The 19,024-nt window shown below is 45.8% G+C and overlaps 1 protein-coding gene across 2 annotated transcripts in view; it reads left to right on the forward strand.

Moving 5' to 3' along the window:
* Nucleotides 1-9,846: 9,846 nt before the first annotated feature.
* The window catches only part of SNTB2 (syntrophin beta 2), a 129,761-nt gene continuing 120,583 nt past the window's right edge, over nucleotides 9,847-19,024 (forward strand). For both annotated transcript variants that reach the window (XR_008478117.2, XM_035281622.3), the window contains exon 1: nucleotides 9,847-10,443. Coding sequence is in view for 1 of the 2 variants with exons in the window: in XM_035281622.3 (XP_035137513.1) it covers nucleotides 9,864-10,443 (580 nt within the window). In the remaining variant the exon portion in view is untranslated. The remainder of the gene's footprint in view (nucleotides 10,444-19,024) is intronic.

The raw sequence follows: 19,024 nt of genomic DNA on the forward strand, positions 1-19,024 counted from the left end.
GTTTGAGCACTTGATCTGGCTGTAATATTGAGTTATGTGGGCAGTCTTTCTTGTTAATCATATAGAGCATAGTAATGTACAATCTAGGACATTGTCTCCTCGTGCTCATGTCAGGGTGTTTCTTGGGCCAATTCCTGGGTGTGGCTCGTACTGTGTCCATTTTCTTTCACTTTTATTTGGCCTTCAAACTGGCTGCTTTCCCATCAGCAGTGTTTGAAAATATGTATTTCCTTATACCTTATCAATGTATTGACGGACTAATTTTAGCCTATCCAATGGGTGAAAAACACTATCTAATTTTACTTTCCATTTCTCTGTTTACTAATGAGGTTGCTTACTTTATGTGTTTGACTGTTTGGCCAATTGCATGAACCACATATTCATAATCCTTTCTCCTTTTTTTTGTTCCTAATGTGTTGTCTTTTTCTTTTATATTTCAAGGTATATTATGATGTAGATCAGCACTGTCCAATAAACTTTCTGTGATGATAGAAAAGTAGGCCAGGTGTGGTGGCTCACGCCTGTAATTCCAGCACTTGCAGAGGCCAAGCTGGATGAATCACATGAGCTCAGGAGTTCAAGACCGACCTAGGCAGCATGTAACTCCATCTTTACTGAAAATACAAAAATTAGCTGGGTGTGGTGGTGCATGCCTGTAATCTCAGCTACTTGGGAGGCTGTGGTGGGAGAATTGCTTGAACCTGGGAGGTGGAGATTGCAGTGAGCAGAGATCAAACTACTATACTCCAACCTGGGTAGACAGAGTGAGACCCCCATCTCAAAAATAAATAAGGCTGGGCACAGTGGTGACTCACGCGTATAATCCCAGCATTTTGGGAGGCTGATGTGGGTTGATCACAAGGTCAGGAGGTCGAGGCCAGCCTGGCCCACATGGTGAAATGCTCTTTCTACTAAAAATACAAAAATTAGCTGAACATGGTGGTGCACACCTGTAATCCCAGCTACTCAGGAGGCTAAGGCAGGAGAATTGGGAGGCGGAGGTTGCAGTGAGCCAAGATCATGCCATTGCACTCCAGCCTGGGCAACAGAGCAATACTCTGTCTCAAAAATAAATAAAATAGAAATGTTTTCTATTTGTGCTATACACTAAGAGAGTTACTAGGCACATGTGACTATTGAGCACTGAAATGTTGCTAGTGTTACTAAAACAGAACTTTTTTTTCTTTTGAGATGGAGTCTTGCTCTGTCGCCCAGGTGTGGTCTCGGCTCACTGCAACCTTTGCCTCCTGAGTTCAAGTGATTCTCCTGCCTCAACCTCCTGAGTAGCTGGGATTACAGGCATACACCACTATGCCTGGCTAACTTTTGTATATTTAGGAGAGATGGGGTTTCACCATGTTGGTCAGGGTAGTCTTGAACTGCTGATCTGCCTGCCTCGATCTCCCAAAGTTCTGGGATTACAGGCGTGAGCCACTGCACCCAGCCAAAACCAGAATTTTTAATTTTTTTTTTTTTTTTGGAGATGTAGTCTCACTCTATCACTCAGGCTGGAATGCAGTGGCGTGATCTTGGCTCACTGCAACCACTGTCTCCTGGGTTCAAGCAGTTCTCTGCCTAAGCCTCCCGAGTAGCTGGAATTACAGGCACCAGCCACCATGCCTGGCTATTTATATTTATATATATTTTTAATAGAGACAGGGTTTCACCATCTTGCCCAGGCTGGTCTTGAGCTCCTGACCTCGTGATCCACCTGCCTTAGCTTTCCAAAGTGCTGAGATTGCAGGTGTGAGCCACCGCACCTGGCTTTTTTTTTCTTAAGACAGAGTCTCACTCTGTCACCCAGGCTGGAGTGCAGTGACATCATTTTGGCTCTCACTGCAGCCTATGCCTCCCACGTTCAAGTGATTCTCCTGCCTCAGCCTCCCGATTGCCTGGGATTACTGGCATGCACCACCATGCCGGGCTAATTTTTGTATTTTTAGTGGAGATGAGGTTTCACCATGTTGGCCAGGCTGGTCTTGAACTCCTGAGCTCAGGTGATCTGCCTGCCTTGGCCTCCCAAAGTACTGGAATTACAGGCATCAGCCACTGTGCCAGGCCAGAACTTTTCATTTTAAATATCTACATATGCTAATAGTTTTCATATTGAACAGCATAGATCTAGATATTCAGGCTTAGCTTATCTCAGTTCATTGTTTTTAGGAAGTCATAGAATTTAATACATAGTTATACATTTATTGAGTGCCTACTATATGCAACTCACCAAAAACAGAAATATGGTCTTAACCCTCAAGAACTATATAGCCTAGATGGGGAGAAAAGCAAGTAAATTAACGATGCTTCATTAGGTCAGGCACAGTGGCTCACGCCTGTAATCACAGCACTTTGGGAGACCAAGGCAGGAGGATTGCTTGAGCTTGAGACCAGCCTGGGCAACATAGTGAAACCCCATCTCTATGAAAACTTTTTTTTTTTTTTTTTTTTGAGACGGAGTTTCACTCTTGTTACCCAGGCTGGAGTGCAATGGCGCGACCTCGACTCACCGCAACCTTCGCCTCCTGGGTTCAGGCAATTCTCCTGCCTCATCCTCCTGAGTAGCTGGGATTACAGGCACATGCCACCATGCCCAGCTAATTTTTTGTATTTTTAGTAGAGACGGGGTTTCACCATGTTGACCAGGATGGTCTCGATCTCTTGACCTCGTGATCCACCCGCCTCGGCCTCCCAAAGTGCTGGGATTACAGGCTTGAGCCACCACGCCCGGCCCCTCTACGAAAACATTTTTTAAAAATTAGCCAGGTGTGGTGGCACTTGCCTCTGGTCCTAGCTACTCAGGAGGCTGAGGTGGGAGACTTGCTTGAGCCTGGGAGGTTGAAGCTAAAGTGACCCGGGACCACACCATTGCATTCCAGCCTGGGCAACAGAGCAAGACCCTGACACACACACACACACACACACACACACACACACAGATAGAGTGAGAGAGAGAGAGAGAGAGAAAATAGAGTGGTTTCCACAGAAGGAAGCTAAACAGTTAAGTATGTGGAAAAGAAAAGTCATTTTCAATACAGAGTCCTTGAGCCAACATGTAGTGAGAAGTAAGACCAGTTGGCAGTTGGGATGGGCCTTCCAGTCTGTGGTTCAGAATTTTCATTCAGTGGAAAACACAGTTGTGAGTCACTCACACATTCAACAGAATGACAGTAAAAATGCCCATTTGTGTAAGGGGCAAAAGAGACTGGAAATTAGGGAGGCAAAAATCAGGCTATTGTGTAGGCGACTTGGGGTCTATATAAGTTTGTTAGGGCTGCCTTAACAAAGTACTATACAGGTGGCCTCAACAACAGAACTTTTTTTTTTTTTTGAGACAAGATCTGGCTCTGTTGCCCAGGCTGGAATTCAGTTGCTCGATCTTGACTCACTGCAGTCTCACTCGAACCCCTGGGCTCAAGTCATCCTCCCACCTCAGCATCCAGAGTAACTGGAACTACAGATGCACGCCACCACACCTGGCTAATTTTTTTTGTTTTTAAATATCCCAAACTGTCTTTTCCCTCCCCCTTTTTTTGAGATGGAATCTTGCTCTGTTGACTGGGCTGGAGTGCAGTGGTATGATCTCAGCTTACTGCAGCCTCCACCTTTCAGGTTCAAGTGATTCTCCTGCCTCAGCCTCCCAAGTAGGTGGGATAACAGGTGTGCACCACCCCACCCAGCTAATTTTTGTATTTTTAGTAGAGATGGGGTTTCACCATGTTGGTCAAATTCCTGACCTCAAGTGATCCACCTGCCTTGGCCTCCCAAAGTGCTGGGATTACAGGTGTGAGCCACCATGCTGGGCCAACTTTTATTTTTAGATATTTTTTGAATTTCATGACAAATTATGTAATTTCCATGATTGTCAATAAAAAAAAGTTGCTGATTTTCTGTAACTAAGTGGATTCAATGAAACTAAACTTCTGTTTAATGTGTCCTTGCTAATATTTTCCTTTAAAAAGTCACAGCGCTACAAATTGTCACCAGCTGCTTCCTGTTAGGAATGTGGTTAGCAGATGTAGGTTTTCATAGTCATGCTGTATGAGATCATTAACCCATTTTTGCGAGTTTCAGATGGTTAGTAATTTATCTTGGTGGGATCAATTAAAAATGTGCTTGCATCAGCTAAAGGACATATGCACCTTTCTCTCTTTTGCTACATGTCTGTGCTGGAGAGAAAATATATTGCAGGATATTTCTACTGGAAGGTAAAGTAGTACTATTCATTGAAAGGGATAACTGATCACACTGTCTTCTAAGTGGGGAAGAGTTATGCCTGGATGATTTTTCAAAGCTGGATATTGGATCGGTTATTTTATGAGCTTATTTCTCTCTTTGGTTTCTTTAGTAGTAATTGAGTGCCTCCTGCTTTTGTTCCTCTGGCATCAGGCCTCCTTTGTGGCAGTGACCTTCAGGCTTGCTAAGGGCTGCAATTCTGCCTGAGGCCCTCCTTCCTTATAAAATTACACAACACTCAAACCTTGGAACCAGCCCCAGATCCACTAATTCTTTTCCTTTGACGGACTCTTGGCAATCTATACTCTCTTTCAGCCAAAATGTAGCTTTATACAAGATCTGTTTGTCACTGAAATTAATTTGGCCATTTGCCCTTTAAGCATGGAATCAAATGGTATTATGGCAGACTCATTCCTAAAGTATAGACTCGCAGCTGGAGAGTTTCTTTCTCTGTCTTTTTTTTCCTTCCTTCTTTCCTCCCTCCCTCCCTCCCTCCCTTCCTTCCTTTCCTCTCCCTCTGGCTCTTCCCTCTCTCTTTCCTCCCTCCCTCCCTCCCTCCCTCCCTCCCTTCCTTCCTTCCTTCCTTCCTTCCTTCCTTTCTTCCTTCCTTCTTTCCTTCGAGACAGGGCCTCACTGTGTCACCCAGGCTGGAGTGCAGTGGCCTGATCACAGCTCACTGCAGCCTTGACCTGGGCTCAAGTGATCCTCCCATCTCAGCCTCCCTAGTAGCCGGGACTACAGGTGCCCACTATCACAACCAGTTAATTTTTTAATTTTGTGTAGAGATGGAGTTTCACCATATTGCCCAGGCTGGGCTCAAGTGATCCTCCTGCCTCAGTCTCCCAAAGTGCTGGGATTATAGGCTTGAGCCACTGTGTCCAGCCAAGAGTTTCTGTCAAAGGATTTTATTGTTGGTGTTGCTGAAAGTCAACTGGTAATAATAACAGCAGTGGGTGCTTGTTTTTAATTTATTTTTTGAGGCAGAGTCTCACTGTTGCCCAGGCTGGAGTACAATGGCGTGATCTTGGCTCACTACAACCTCTGCCTCCCAGGTTCAAGTGATTCTCATCCCTCAGCCTCCTGAGTAGCTAGGACTACAGGTGTGTCCCACCACATCAGGCTAATTTTTGTATTTCTAGTAGAGACAGGATTTCACTATGTTGGCCAGGCTGGTCTCAAACTCCTGGCCTCAGGTGATCTGCCCGCCTCAGCCTCCCAAAGTGCTGGGATTACAGGTATGAGCCACTGTGCGTGGCCACCATTTCCTTTTTTTAGAGGTAGATAAAGTAACATGATTCTTCAAAGAATTAGCTTGTCTCACTCTCTTTAAGAAAGTGTAGAAACAGATGTGTACTGTTTTTATTTCAGATCATTATCCACAGCAAGTAGATTTCCACTGACTCCCTGAGATTTCCTAGATGGTAATTTTCACTCTGCAAGGAACCAGTAACCTTCAGAGAAATTATTTGAAAAGGCTACAGCACAGAAGGCACTGAATTTCAATCAGTCATGTTTAATGAGTTCCTTCTCTGCAAGGCAATATTTTTGGAATAGTAGGGAACAAATATAAATTGATGGGTGGTCCCTGCCCTCCTGTAGTTCATAATCTATTTGGGCAAACCAGTCAGGAACAGAATTAAATTGTTCAGAGGAAAATTTCCAGTGAACTGAGTAGTCAGGGAAAGCTGAAATGAAATCCTGCTAGGTAATTAGGGAATTTGGCCGAAGGGGGCAGGAGGTGTCTGGAAAGAAGGACTTAGACAATGTGCAAGGCATCATTGGGAAATACTGACTGAAAGCGTTTGGCTTATCTGAAAGTAGTGATGAAAGGGAAGGTTGATAGGTTCATTTTGGTTCTGATGGAAGGCCTTGCAGATACAGCTCAATTGTTGGGGGATTTTTTTATGGAAATATGTAAAAATAATCTTTAGCCAGGTGCGGTGGTTCACGCCTGTAATCCTAGCACTTTGGGAGGCCGAGAAGGGTGGATCACCTGAAGTCAGGAGTTCGAGACCAGCCTAGCCAACATGGCGTAACCCTGTCTCTACTAAAAATACAAAAATTAGCCAGGCGTGGTGGCAGCCGCCTATAATCCTAGCCACTTGGGAGGCTGAAGCAGGAGAACTGCTTAAACCCAGGGGCTGCAGAAGTTGCAGTGAGCCAAGATCATGCTACCACACTCCAGCCTGTAAGACTCCATCTCTCTCTCTCTCTCTCTCTCTCTATATATATATATATATATATATTTAAAGGAAATAAATATATATATATATATATATATATATATATATATATATATTTAAAGGAAAAACTCCCAAGTAATTCCAACACGAATCTATCTCCATATCTACTTCCAGGGTTAAATATTTTGTTATATAACTTGCTGTCTTATGTAAGTGCCCTCACTATTAGCTAGCAGATCTGTGACTTACTCCAGGTCTATTGATGGAAAGGTCTTGATACTCTTGGAGAGAATTCCCAGCACTTCCCTTTTGCTAGTAAAGGTGTCCTCAAGTGCCCAACCCCTGGGTGATTACAAATGCAAAAGTGTTAAAAATAGTGCTCATACTCTAAGGAATCAGCTGCCAAATGCTCTCTAATAAGCAGAAATTTCACATAACTCAGGCCCTTTGGGGGCTCACACTTCAGCTGGAGCAAAGCCAGAAATGTCTGTGACCGCAGGTGCACTTGGACACAGTGGGACCTGCCGGAACAGCAAGCTGGCCTCTGCAGTTGATTTAGGAGAGGGCTGGAGAGGTTGAGCTTTTGCTGACATTTGCAGCTTGAAAAATCCAACTCCACTAATTGCAAAAAGGATTCTGCTGTAATGATTTTATCTTTTCTTTTTTTTTTTTTTTTTGGTAAGATACTTTTCTCATTTTGAATTCTTTCTTCATCTGGGCTCTGGACACTTCCCAGCCTCTATATTTATTATTTTAACTCCTGTTACAGGAGGCTCTTCAGAAGTTTCTGCCTGCACATGAACGTGCGTTCATCGAGTGGTGCGTGGGCACAGTTTACGAGCCTTAATGTGCACTTCATGAGCAAGCAAGTTTACAGCCCCTTTTATAGGAATTGGTATACATTCCCTCTGCTTGCCCTGTCCCTGCCCACATGAAAACATGGCAATTTTTTGCTACTGCTGCTGAAGAAAAGTTAGAGGACACCTTGACCTCATGATTTTGCTGCGAGCTTGCTTTCTTAATGGTGTGCTTTCTGGACTCTTAGTTTATTTTTTATTTATTTTTACTTTGTTGAAACAAAGTCTTACTCTGTCACCCAGGCTGGAGTGCAGTGGTGTGATCTTGGCTCACCACAACCTCCGCCTCCTAGATTCAAGTGATGCCTCAGCCTCCCAAGAAGCTGAAATTACAGGCATGCACCACCACACCTGGCTAATTTTTTTTTTTTTTGTATTTTTAGTAGAGACAGGGTTTCACCATGTTGGTCAGGCTGGTCTCAGACTCCTGACCTCAAATGATCTGGCAGCCATAGCCTCCCAAAGTGTTGGGATTACAGGCGTGAGCCACTGTGCCCAACTTGGACCATATTTTCGAAGTTTGAGGGGTACTGTATAGTGAAAATAGCCCTGGATCTGGAGGCTGGGAGTCCTAAGTTGTCTCTGCCTCCTTCCTGTAGACTTTGGGCTGTGGTCTCTCATCTTTGGCTCTCTGGCCCTCAGTTTTCTCAGTTCTAATCCATGAAGCTGGAAGAGCTGGGTGGATTGCATCACTTGTATCTGGATTACAGCCACTCCAGGCTCTGTAGTGTGCATAGCAGTGGCTCATGGCCTTTGGTCATGGCACCTTCCTGCCAATTGGATGAATCACAGGCTTCAAAAATAACCTTAGAGACCAAATTTTGCATACAGTTTTTGGGAATGTGCATGTACACTTGCCCCAACAAAAGGCCATGGCCTGCAGGCTAAGAAAGTCAGATCTACAAAGTCGAGTCCAAACTCTTTGATGTTTTCGCTTTTCATACTCATATCCTCCCATTTCCACTGACCTTATGCTCTGTTCACATTGGAATTCTGGCATCTTCCTCAGTAACCATCTGTGATGGTTAATTTTGCGTCAATTTGACTGGGCTAAGGGATGCCCAGGTAACTAGTAAAACATAACCTCTGGGTATATCTGTGTGGGTGTTTCAGGAAGAGATTAGCCTTTCCATGGTAGACTCTAAAGATCACCCTCACCAATATGGGGAGGCAGCATCCAATCAGTTGAAGACTTGAATAGAACAAAAGGGCAGAGGAAGGGGGAATTCACACTCTGCCTGAGCTGGGACATAGATCTTCTCCTGGTCTCAGACTTTGGTGCACCTGGCTCTTGGGCCTTGGCATGGGGATGCGGACTTACATGATCCTCCCCACTCCCACCCTCACCCTCTTCTCAAACTTCCTGTTTTGTTTTTTTTTTTTCCTTTCATCCTAACATATTCTATCATGCACTCAAACTTTCTGTTTTTAGACAGGGTCTCACTTTTTCACCCAGGCTGGAGTACACTGGCGTGATCTTGGCTCACTGCAACCTCCATCTCCTGGATTCAAGCAATTCTCCTGCCTCAGCCTCCCTAGGAGCTGAAATTACAAGGGCCTGCCACCACACCCAGCTAATGTTTTTATTTTTAGTAGAGATGGAGTTTTCACCACGTTGGCCATGCTACTCTCAAACTCCTGACCTCAAGTGATCCACCTGCCTCAGCCTCCCAAAGTGCTGGGATTACAGGCATGAGCCTCCTCTATCAGGCCCCTTCTCAGACTTTCTTCCCTTTCTTTTTTTTTTTTTTTCAGTTTCATTCTTGTTGCCCAGGCTGGAGTGCAGTGGTGCCATCTTGGCTCATCGCAACCTCCACCTCCTGGGTTCAAGCAATTTTTCCGCCTCAGCCTCCTGAGTAGCTGGGATTACAGGCACTCGCCACCATGCCCAGCTAATTTTTTGTATTTTTAGTAGAGACGGGGTTTCACCATGTTGACCAGGATGGTCTCGATCTCTCGACCTCGTGATCCACCCGCCTCGGCCTCCCAAAGTGCTGGGATTACAGGCTTGAGCCACCGCGCCCAGCCCAAATGTTCCTTTTATACTGTTCTGGGGACATTTTCTGTATGTCATTTAACCACGTATTATCACACCTAGTTGGTTGGTTCTGTATTTTCCTTCCCCACTAGACCGCAGACTCTCAGCTGTTGCTGGTACTACTGCGCTTATCTACAGGGCCTCAGAAGGAGCCGGAGTCCCTGGTTGAGCGCTCAGTACACAGGGTGCGAACCAATCAGTGCAAGAATGAACGTGCCACCGGGTCTTGCATGCTTGCAAAGTGCTTCTCCAAGCTGATTTTGCTTTTCGTGCCCAGGCAGCTTCCGTGAATTGCACGGTAGAGGTCAATAGTTTCTGCGGGTCCGTGGGGAGCCAATGGAAGGAGGATGAGAAATGCAGTCCCACCGCACTCGGGCTGCCCGCGTCCGGCGACAAGCGAGGGATCCGACAGCTTCTGCACCTCCCGGAAGCGGCTGCGCCGGCCCCGCCCCTCGGGAGGTGGGCGTGGCATCATGAATAATGAATCGCGCCGGGGAAGGGCCGGGCCCGCCCCTCCGGGCGGGAAGGGGGAAGCGCTGAGGCTGCCTGACTGGAATGAGGGTAGCTGTGGCGACTGCGGCGGCTGGAGAGGGGCCGGCCATGGCGGTGTGGACGCGGGCCACCAAAGCTGGGCTGGTGGAGCTACTCCTGAGGGAGCGCTGGGTCCGAGTGGTGGCGGAACTGAGCGGGGAGAGCCTGAGCCTGACTGGCGACGGCGCCGCGGCCGAGCTGGAGCCCGCTCTGGGACCCGCGGCGGCCGCCTTCAACGGCCTTCCGAACGGCGGCGGCGCCGGCGACTCGCTGCCTGGGAGCCCGAGCCGCGGCCTGGGGCCCCCGAGCCCACCGGCGCCGCCTCGGGGCCCCGCGGGTGAGGCGGGCGCGTCGCCGCCCGTGCGCCGTGTGCGGGTGGTGAAGCAAGAGGCGGGCGGCCTGGGCATCAGCATCAAGGGCGGCCGCGAGAACCGGATGCCGATCCTCATCTCCAAGATCTTCCCGGGGCTGGCCGCCGACCAGAGCCGGGCGCTGCGGCTGGGCGACGCCATCCTGTCGGTGAACGGCACCGACCTGCGCCAGGCCACCCACGACCAGGCCGTGCAGGCGCTGAAGCGCGCGGGCAAGGAGGTGCTGCTGGAGGGTGAGTGGGGCCGGCCGACGGGGCGGGAGGGTGGGCGGGCCGCGGCGGCTTGGGCTCGCGGGAGCTCACTTTGTTCCTTCCCTGCCGACGGGGCGAGCCGGTTCTCTCCCCGTCTCTTCCCAAACCCGGGTTTCTGGAACTTAGAGTGTGGAAAAACGGATGCTTCTTGCAGGAAAAGTTGGGCAGCCGCCGAAGTGTGGCTTGCAGCCCCTAAGGAAGACTCGGCTGAGATTGGGCAAAAAGCAGCTTCCCATGAAGCTCCCCCTCGGCCGGATAAGCTGACACTAAGAACTAGAGGGAGAGCGAACGGCTCGAGTGGGTCTGTCTCCGTTTGCCCGCTGAGAAGTGCCGGGTTGGCGCTTAACTCACTCAACTCTGGCTCTTCGGGGCGGGCAGGTCTATTAAAAAAAGTCCAACACCGATGCCAGCGGTATACTTGGGCAAACCACCAAAGCGCTGGTTAATTTATGGGAATTTAACCCATCATTGGCTCTCAACAATAACCAAAGGAGATCATAGCACTTCATTGAAGCCAGAAAGCTGAAACAGCAAGTCTGTGTGGTTAATGAACCTTAACAGTGGAGGATCACGTGTTTGAACATTTACTGCCAACTAGAGTTTTGCCCCTTTTGCAAGAGTCTGCTGCCAGCTTCCTTCCACTCACAGGCGCGCTGCTTCAAGACTATTACGGCTTTTGTAAGAAACTTGAAATGGTAAATCACAAGATAACTTTCAATAACCAGGATTATTCTTTACATTAAGTTATATATGTGATTTGTAAGTTGGATCTTTTATGATGAATTTGAAGTAAGGCAAAAATAAAATTCCTCTCCTTTAAGGACTCATGCATATTGGAGGTGATAGAGTAAACTGTAAACGAAAAGTCAGTTGCTTTCTTTAGCAATTTTTGAGAGGTCAGCTTTCTTTCACTGGTGATTATTGCTAGCTGTGTTGAAAAGAATATGAAAGAAGATGCTGTCCCTTCTTGGTCTCTTATTGGAGAAATGATAGAAAAATGCAAAACAACTTATAGGAAGGAAAGGGATGAAGTTGGTGATTATGTCGTGCAAACTGTATTTAAGTCCCAAGGGAATGCAAAGTTAGAAAGTAGTTAGTAGAGATGGAATTAGGCAGGCAGGACTTTTTCCCTGAGCCAGTTCTCCAAGGAAGTGATGGACATAGGCAGGCAGGGATGAGTCAGGAGAGTATTCCTGGCAGAGGAAGACAGAAGGGAAGGACCAATCATCAAACCGAGAGGCCAGAAGTCCAACTTGGCACAATAATTTTCAGTTTCTTATAAATCAGCTTGTGAATATTTGGAAAAATACTGGTTTATCAGAAATGATTTCATGTACACCAGTTGTGAAATTCGTGTCCCACCTTTATAATATCCTATTTGTAAACCTTGTTTATTTTGGATGTCTAGGTGGGGCTAGACACGGCTCGGAAATTTAGTGTTAATAGAAGGAGTAAAATTATAGATTGTGGTTTGGGTGTGTCTAAAAAAATTGTTATTTTGGCCGTGCGCGGTGGCTCAAGCCTGTAATCCCAGCACTTTGCGAGGTCGAGGCGGGTGGATCACGAGGTCAAGAGATCGAGGCCATCCTGGTCAACATGGTGAAACCCCGTCTCTACTAAAAATACAAAAAATTAGCTGGGCATGGTGGCACATGCCTGTAATCCCAGCTACTCAGGAGGCTGAGGCAGGAGAATTGCTTGAACCCAGGAGGTGGAGGTTGTGGTGAGCTGAGATCGCACCATTGCACTCCAGCCTGGGTAAGGAGCAAAACTCCGTCTCAAAAAAAAAAAAAAAAATTGTTATTTTAAATGTGTGCCTTGAAATTGGTCTAGCTAAGCATTTGGTTATAAATTCTTATATCCAGAATATTGAATTTAGTACTATTTATGTAGTCCTCAGTTGAACCCTTTACACCATATTTTTTAAAAACAACACTTTTTGGCCAGGCGAGGTGGCTTATGCCTATAATCCCAGCACTTTGGGAGGCCAAGGCGGGTGGATCACCTGAGGTTAGGAGAACCCAGCAAAACCTCCTCTCTACTAAAAATTCAAAAATTAGCTGTGGGTGGTGGTGCACGCCTGTAATTCCAGCTACTAGGGAGGCCGAGACAGGAGAATTGTTTGAACCCGGAAGGCGGAGGTTGCAGTGAGCTGAGATAGCACCACTGCACTCCAGCCTGGGTGACAGAGCAAGACTACATCTCAAAAACAAACAAAAAACCCACTTTTTGTGTAGGTATAGTTTGAACATAGTATTCAGACCAGCAAAACGAAAACCTTGTAGTAAATGCTTCCCAGTATTTGTTAGACTAAATTGGCCACTTATGCTTTTAGGAAGATGACAGCATAATAACATTTATTGAATGCCTTTTTACCTAACTCAGGTGTTACTTTATTTTCCCACTTTGTATAAGACAGTTTTTGTCCTTATAAGTTGTGAGGAAGTCAATATAGTAAATTTATGACGTTGCATTTTCAAGCCACTCCGTGTAAAAATAAAATTACTCAAAATATGTAAAAACCACTGAAAACAATGATTTAGTTGAACCAGTCAAACATTATTTAAAATTGAGAGCTGGTGTCCTATCCGGGTAGGCCACTTTTAAGCGATAGATTTTAAGTTTAGTCTTTAAAGTTTTCAAACTGTACTGGATTGTCCTTCCATTAGATGTCTCAAAACTTGAAAAACTGCCATATCATTGCACAACAATGCTTTTTTGTGGTGTGGGCAGGGAATTTGAGGCATGCTCTTGCCAACCCCACACCAGGGAAAGCTACAGTCTTTGATTGCCTGTGGTTAGGGAATCGAGCTAAAAGTTTCCTTTTAATCTCGGGGATTTGCAGGAGTAATTCACTCATTCATCAGATATTTACTTAACTCTTACCTTGTGCCAGAGGCACTTGAAGATACCTGATTCCTGCCCTCAGGAAGTTTAGAGTTGAGATGGGGGAAAAGGAGGAGAAGTAAGTAAGTATAGCAAAGGGCTAAAAGTGCTGTTTTAATAGAATTTGGAGAAGGCACAACCCAAAGGAGATAGAGTTTCTATTTAAGTCCATCATGGGAATCAGAGGTTGAAGATGCTCAGGTTGATGAAGCTTAAATTGAGCTTTCCCTTAAGAAGAGAGAGCTGCCACCAGTAAAGACACAGAAGTGCAAAACATTAAAAAGTTATTCTGACTGGGAATGGTGGATCACACCTGTAATCCCAGCACCTTGGGAGCCCAAGGTGGGCAGATCACCTGAGGTCAGGAGTTTGAGACCAGCCTAACCAACATGGAGAAACCATCTCTCTACTGAAAATACAAAAAATTAGCCAAGCATGTTGGCAAGTGCCTGTAATCCCACATACTTGGGAGGCTGAAGCAGGAGAATCACTTAAACCTGGGAGGCGGAGGTTGCGGTGAGCTGAGATCACACCATTGCACTGGGCAACAGGAGAGAAACTCCATCTCAAAAAAAAGAAAAAAAAAGTTATTCTGATCAGTAAGGGTAGAGTAGAAGCAAGGACTTTGTGGTCAGATGTGGGTTTGTTTCTGGCTAGTGGTTTGTAACCCCTAGGCAAGTTACTTAATCTTGCTAAACCCTAGTTTCCTCATCTGTAAAGCCAGGATGGTAATAACACCTCCCTCAAAGTTTTAATTCATTTTACAATTCACATGTTGGGTACCTTTTCAGGAACTGGGAAGACAGCAATGAACAGCGCAAGTCTGAATGAGAAAGGTAGGACCAGGTCATAAAGGTATGACACGAGTTAACAAAGACACTGTCAAAATAGCCAGGATGGCAAGTCATTAAAATAAAGTCCAGGGCTCCATTTTACCTGAAAAGTAATACACAATAAGAATTATTTTAGGTGAATAGGTTAAGAATGAGTTTGTGCTGGTCCAAGTGCAGTGGTATTTACAACTAATTGATCGCAACTAGTTATAGGTTCTTTGTTTCTTCTTCATTTTCACTGTTGCACTTGACTAGCTTAAAAAAAAAAGCCAAGGCGGGTGGATCACGAAGTCAAGAGATTGAGACCATCCTGGTCAACATGGTGAAACCCCGTTTCTACTAAATATGCAAAAAAAATTAGCTGGGCATGGTGGCGTGTGCCTGTAATCCCAGCTACTCAGGAGGCTGAGGCAGGAGAATTGCCTGAACCCAGGAGGTGGAGGTTGCGGTGAGCCGAGGTCGCACCATTGCACTCCAGCCTGGGTAACGAGCGAAACTCCGTTTCAAAAAAAAAAAAAAGGCCAAGTGTGGTGGCTCATGCCTGTAATCCAGCACTTTGGGAGGTCAAAGTGGGAGGATCACTTTAGCCTAAGTTCAAGACAAGCCTGGGAACATAACGAGACCCCGTCTATACAAAAAATTGAAAAAAATACAACAACTAGCTGGGTGTAATGGTGCACTTGTAGTCCTAGCTACTTGAAAGGCTGAGGTGGGAAGATCACATGAGCCCAGTATTTGAAGCTGCAGGGAGCCATGATTGCACCACTGCACTCCAGTCTGGGTGAACAGAGTGAAATGCGGCAAATAAATAAATAAAGAGATGGAGTCTTGCTCTGTTGCTCACTCAGCTGGAGTGCAGTGGTGTAATCTGGGCTCACGGCAGTCTCCACCTCCCAGGTTCAAGCAGTTCTCCTGCCTCAGCCTCCCAAGTAGCTGGGATTACAGTCATACGCCACCACACCCAGCTAATTTTTTGTCTTTTTAGTAGAGATGGGGTTTCACTATGTTGGCCAGGCTGGTCTCGAACTCCTGACCTCATGATCCACCTGCCTTGGCCTCCCAAAGTGCTGCGATTACAGGCATGAGCCACGGTGCCTCGCCAATATTATTTTATTTCAGTGCAATCATGGCTTTGTTCACCACTTGGCCTATTCTTAAATTTTGCATTTCGTTTCTTATTTCTGGTTTTTCCTCTTCCTTTATACTTATTACTCAGAACATTAAAACTTGCCATTAAGTGTGTGTTTATAGTTTTGGCTAGCTAAATTTAGCATTGATATTAAGACATGCAGATTAAATGACACTTATATTAATTTCTTTTTGAGATGGAGTTTTGCTGTTGTTACCCAGACCGAAGTGCAATGGCGCGATCTTGGCTCACCACAGCCTCCACCTTGTGGGTTCAAGCAATTCTCCTGTCTCAGCCTCCCAAGTAGCTGGGACTACAGGTGTGCACCACCATGCCCAGCAAATGTTTGTATTTTTAGTAGAGATGGGGTTTCACCTTGTTGACCAGGATGGTCTCGATCTCTTGACCTCGTGATCCACCCGCCTCGGTCTCCCAAAGCACTGGGATTATAGGCATGAGCCACCGTGCCCGGCTGACATTGATATTAATAATGCAGATTGTAGGCCAGGTGCTATGGTTTATGCTATAATTCCAGGACTTTAGGAGGACCAGGCACGAGGATTGCTGGAGCTCAAAGGTTCAAGACCAGCCTGGGCAACATGGTGAGACCCTATCTCTACAAAATTAAAAGATTAGCTAGATGTGGTGCTGTGTGCCTGTGGTCTCAGCCGAGAGGGGCTGAGGCTCAAGAGGCTGAGGCTAGAGGATCACTTGAGCCTTGAGGCAGGAGTAAGTCATGATCACTCCACTGCACTCCAGTTTGGGTGACAGAGCAAGGCCCTTTCTCTAAATAAACAAAATAAATAAATAAATAATGCAGATTGTAAGCATAAAGGGATAACTCTACTTACATATCAGATATTGTATGTTGAATGTACTGTGTCCTTTGTTCTAGAAATATGGTCTGTCCAGAGAATTCCTAGAACTTATATTTTTAAATCTATGAAATTGACCACATGAACATAAATTCGACCACACATTGAAAAGTGTTCCAGGCTGGGCACGGTGGCTCACGCCTGTAATCGCAGCACTTTGGGAGGCCGAGGTGGGTGAATCACAAGATCATGAGTTCAAGACCAGCCTGGCCAACGTGGTGAAACTCTGTCACTACTAAACATACAAAAAATTATCTGGGCGTGGTGGCGGGCGCTTGTAATCTCAGCTACTTGGGAGGCTGAGAGGCAGGAGAATCATTTGAACCCGGGAAGTGGAGATTGCAGTGAGCTGAGATCACACCATTATACGCCAGCCTGGGTGGTAGTGTGAGACTCTGTCTTGAAAAAAAAAAGAAAAGTGTTCCAAAGGAGATTGGGGAAGATAGTATCAAGTTTCCAGTGTAAGGTTTGGTATTTAAGAAAAGATCAGGCCGGGCGCAGTGACTCATGCCTGTAATCCCAACACTTTGGGAAGCCGAGGCGGGTGGATCACGAGGTCAAGAGATCGAGACCATCCTGGTCAACATGGTGAAACCCTGTCTCTACTAAAAATACAAAAAAATTAGCTGGGCATAGTGGCGCGTGCCTGTAATCCCAGCTACTCAGGAGGCTGAGGCAGGAGAATTGCCTGAACCCAGGAGGTGGAGGTTGTGGTGAGACGAGATCACGCCATTGCACTCCAGCCTGGGTAACAGAGCAAAACAGTCTCAAAAAAAAAAAAAAAGAAAAGAAAAGATCAATATTTTTGAAGCAATTCTCATTGGACTATTGTTGAAAAATAATCTTTTATTGAACTGACTCTAAAAGTATTTTTACTGAATCTGCTGGAAGGAAATGGTTAATTTGGTGGAGAAAGTAGACTGGCATGAAGTTTAACTTCAGAATTGAAGATAATTATTGATTGATCGAGACAGGTTCTCACTCTGTCTCCCAGGCTGGAGTGCAGCAGCGCCATTATGGCTCACTGCTGCCTTGACCTTCCCAAGCTCAGGTTACTCTCCTACTTCAGCTTCCCAAGTCACTGGGACTACAGGTGCATGGTACCATGCCTGGGTAATTTTTGTATTTTGTATAAAGATGGGATTTCACTATGTTGGCCAGGTTTGTCTTAAACTCCTGACCTCATGATCCACCCGCCTCAGCCTCCCAAAGTACTGGGATTACAGAAATGAGCCACTGAGCCTGGCTGAAAATAATTTTTGTATCTAGAATGGTTTGACTTGAGTGTTACATATAATATAGCTCTTTTTGTATATGTTAGGGGACATGCAACAAATACTGCTGACATTATTAGGCTGCTAAATTGAAGAAGCTTGTTTGGATTCCCACATTGCCACTTTCTTCATTATGTATTTGACATGTTGAGAATCTCCCAGGGAAAACAAGTTACATTTTCTTTGAAACTGCACATATATTAATTAATGTCTCTCTCTCTCTCTCTTTTTGAGATGGAGTCTTGTTCTGTTGCCCAGGCTGGAGTGCAGTGGCATGATTTCTGCTGACTGCAACCTCCACCTCCTGGGTTCAAGCAATTCTCTTGCCTAAGCCTCCCGAGTAGCTGGGCATGTGTCACCATGCCTGGCTAATTTTTGTATTTTTAGTAGAGATGGGGTTTCATCCTAACCTTGTGATCTGCCTGCCTCAGCCTCCCAAAGTGCTGGGATCACAGGTTTGAACCACTGCACCTGGCCTCATCTGTCTCTCTCTTTTTTTTTTTGAGATGGAGTCTTGCTCTGCCACACAGGCTGGAGTGCAGTGGCACAATCTCAGCTCGCTACAAATTCCATCTCCCTGATTCAAGAAATTCTTCTGCTTTAGTGTCCCAAGTAGCTGGGATTATAGGTGCCCACCACCACACCCGGCTAATTTTGTATTTTTAGTGGAGATGGGGTTTCTCCATGTTGGTTAGGCTGGTCTTGAACTTCCAACCTCAGGTGATCTACCCAACTCAGCCTCCCAAAGTGTTGAGATTACAGGTATGAGCCACCATGCCCGGTCGTGTTTTTTCATAAGGCGTGAGGTGTAGCCTGTGGCTATAGAACAGTGTTTTGCTCTTCTCAGCTGACTATTTGAGGATCCAGTCAGTGTTCCTGGCTAGGTTAGCACACTGTGGTAACTAACTGGACAACAAATAATGCTGTTTGCTTGCATCTTCCAATAAATAGTATAATAATGCTTTACATTTTAATAAGGATTTTTAAAAATTTATTTATTTATTTGAGATGGAGTCTTGCTCTGTCACTCAGGCTGGAATGTAGTGACATGATCTTGGCTCACTGCAACCTCCGCCTCCCAAGCAATTCAAGCAATTCTCCTGCTTCAGCCTCCCAAGTAGCTGGGACTAAAGGCGTACACCACCATGCCCAGCTAATTTTTGTATTTTTAGTAGAGACGGGGTTTCACCATATTGGCCAGGCTGGTCTCGAACTCCTGACCTTGTGATCCATCCACCTCAGCCTCCCAAAGTGCTGGGGTTACAGGCGTGAGCCACTGTGCCCAGCTAATAAGGATTTTTAAATTACGCATTTTATTTTATTTGAGACAGGGCCTCTCTCTGTCACCCAGGCTGGAGTGCAGTGGTGTGATTACAGTTCACTACAGCACCTCTTGGGCTCAAGTGATCCTCCCACCTCAGCCTCCTAAGTAGTGGGACTACAGGTGTGCACGACCATGCCAACTAATGTTTTTATTTTTATTGTTTGTTTTTTGTAGAGACGGGCCTCATTATGTTGTCCAGTCTGGTCTGGAGCTCCTGGGCTCAAGCAATCCTCCTGTCATAA

Source organism: Callithrix jacchus, chromosome 20 (assembly GCF_049354715.1).
Source record: "Callithrix jacchus isolate 240 chromosome 20, calJac240_pri, whole genome shotgun sequence".
NCBI lineage: Eukaryota > Metazoa > Chordata > Mammalia > Primates > Cebidae > Callithrix > Callithrix jacchus.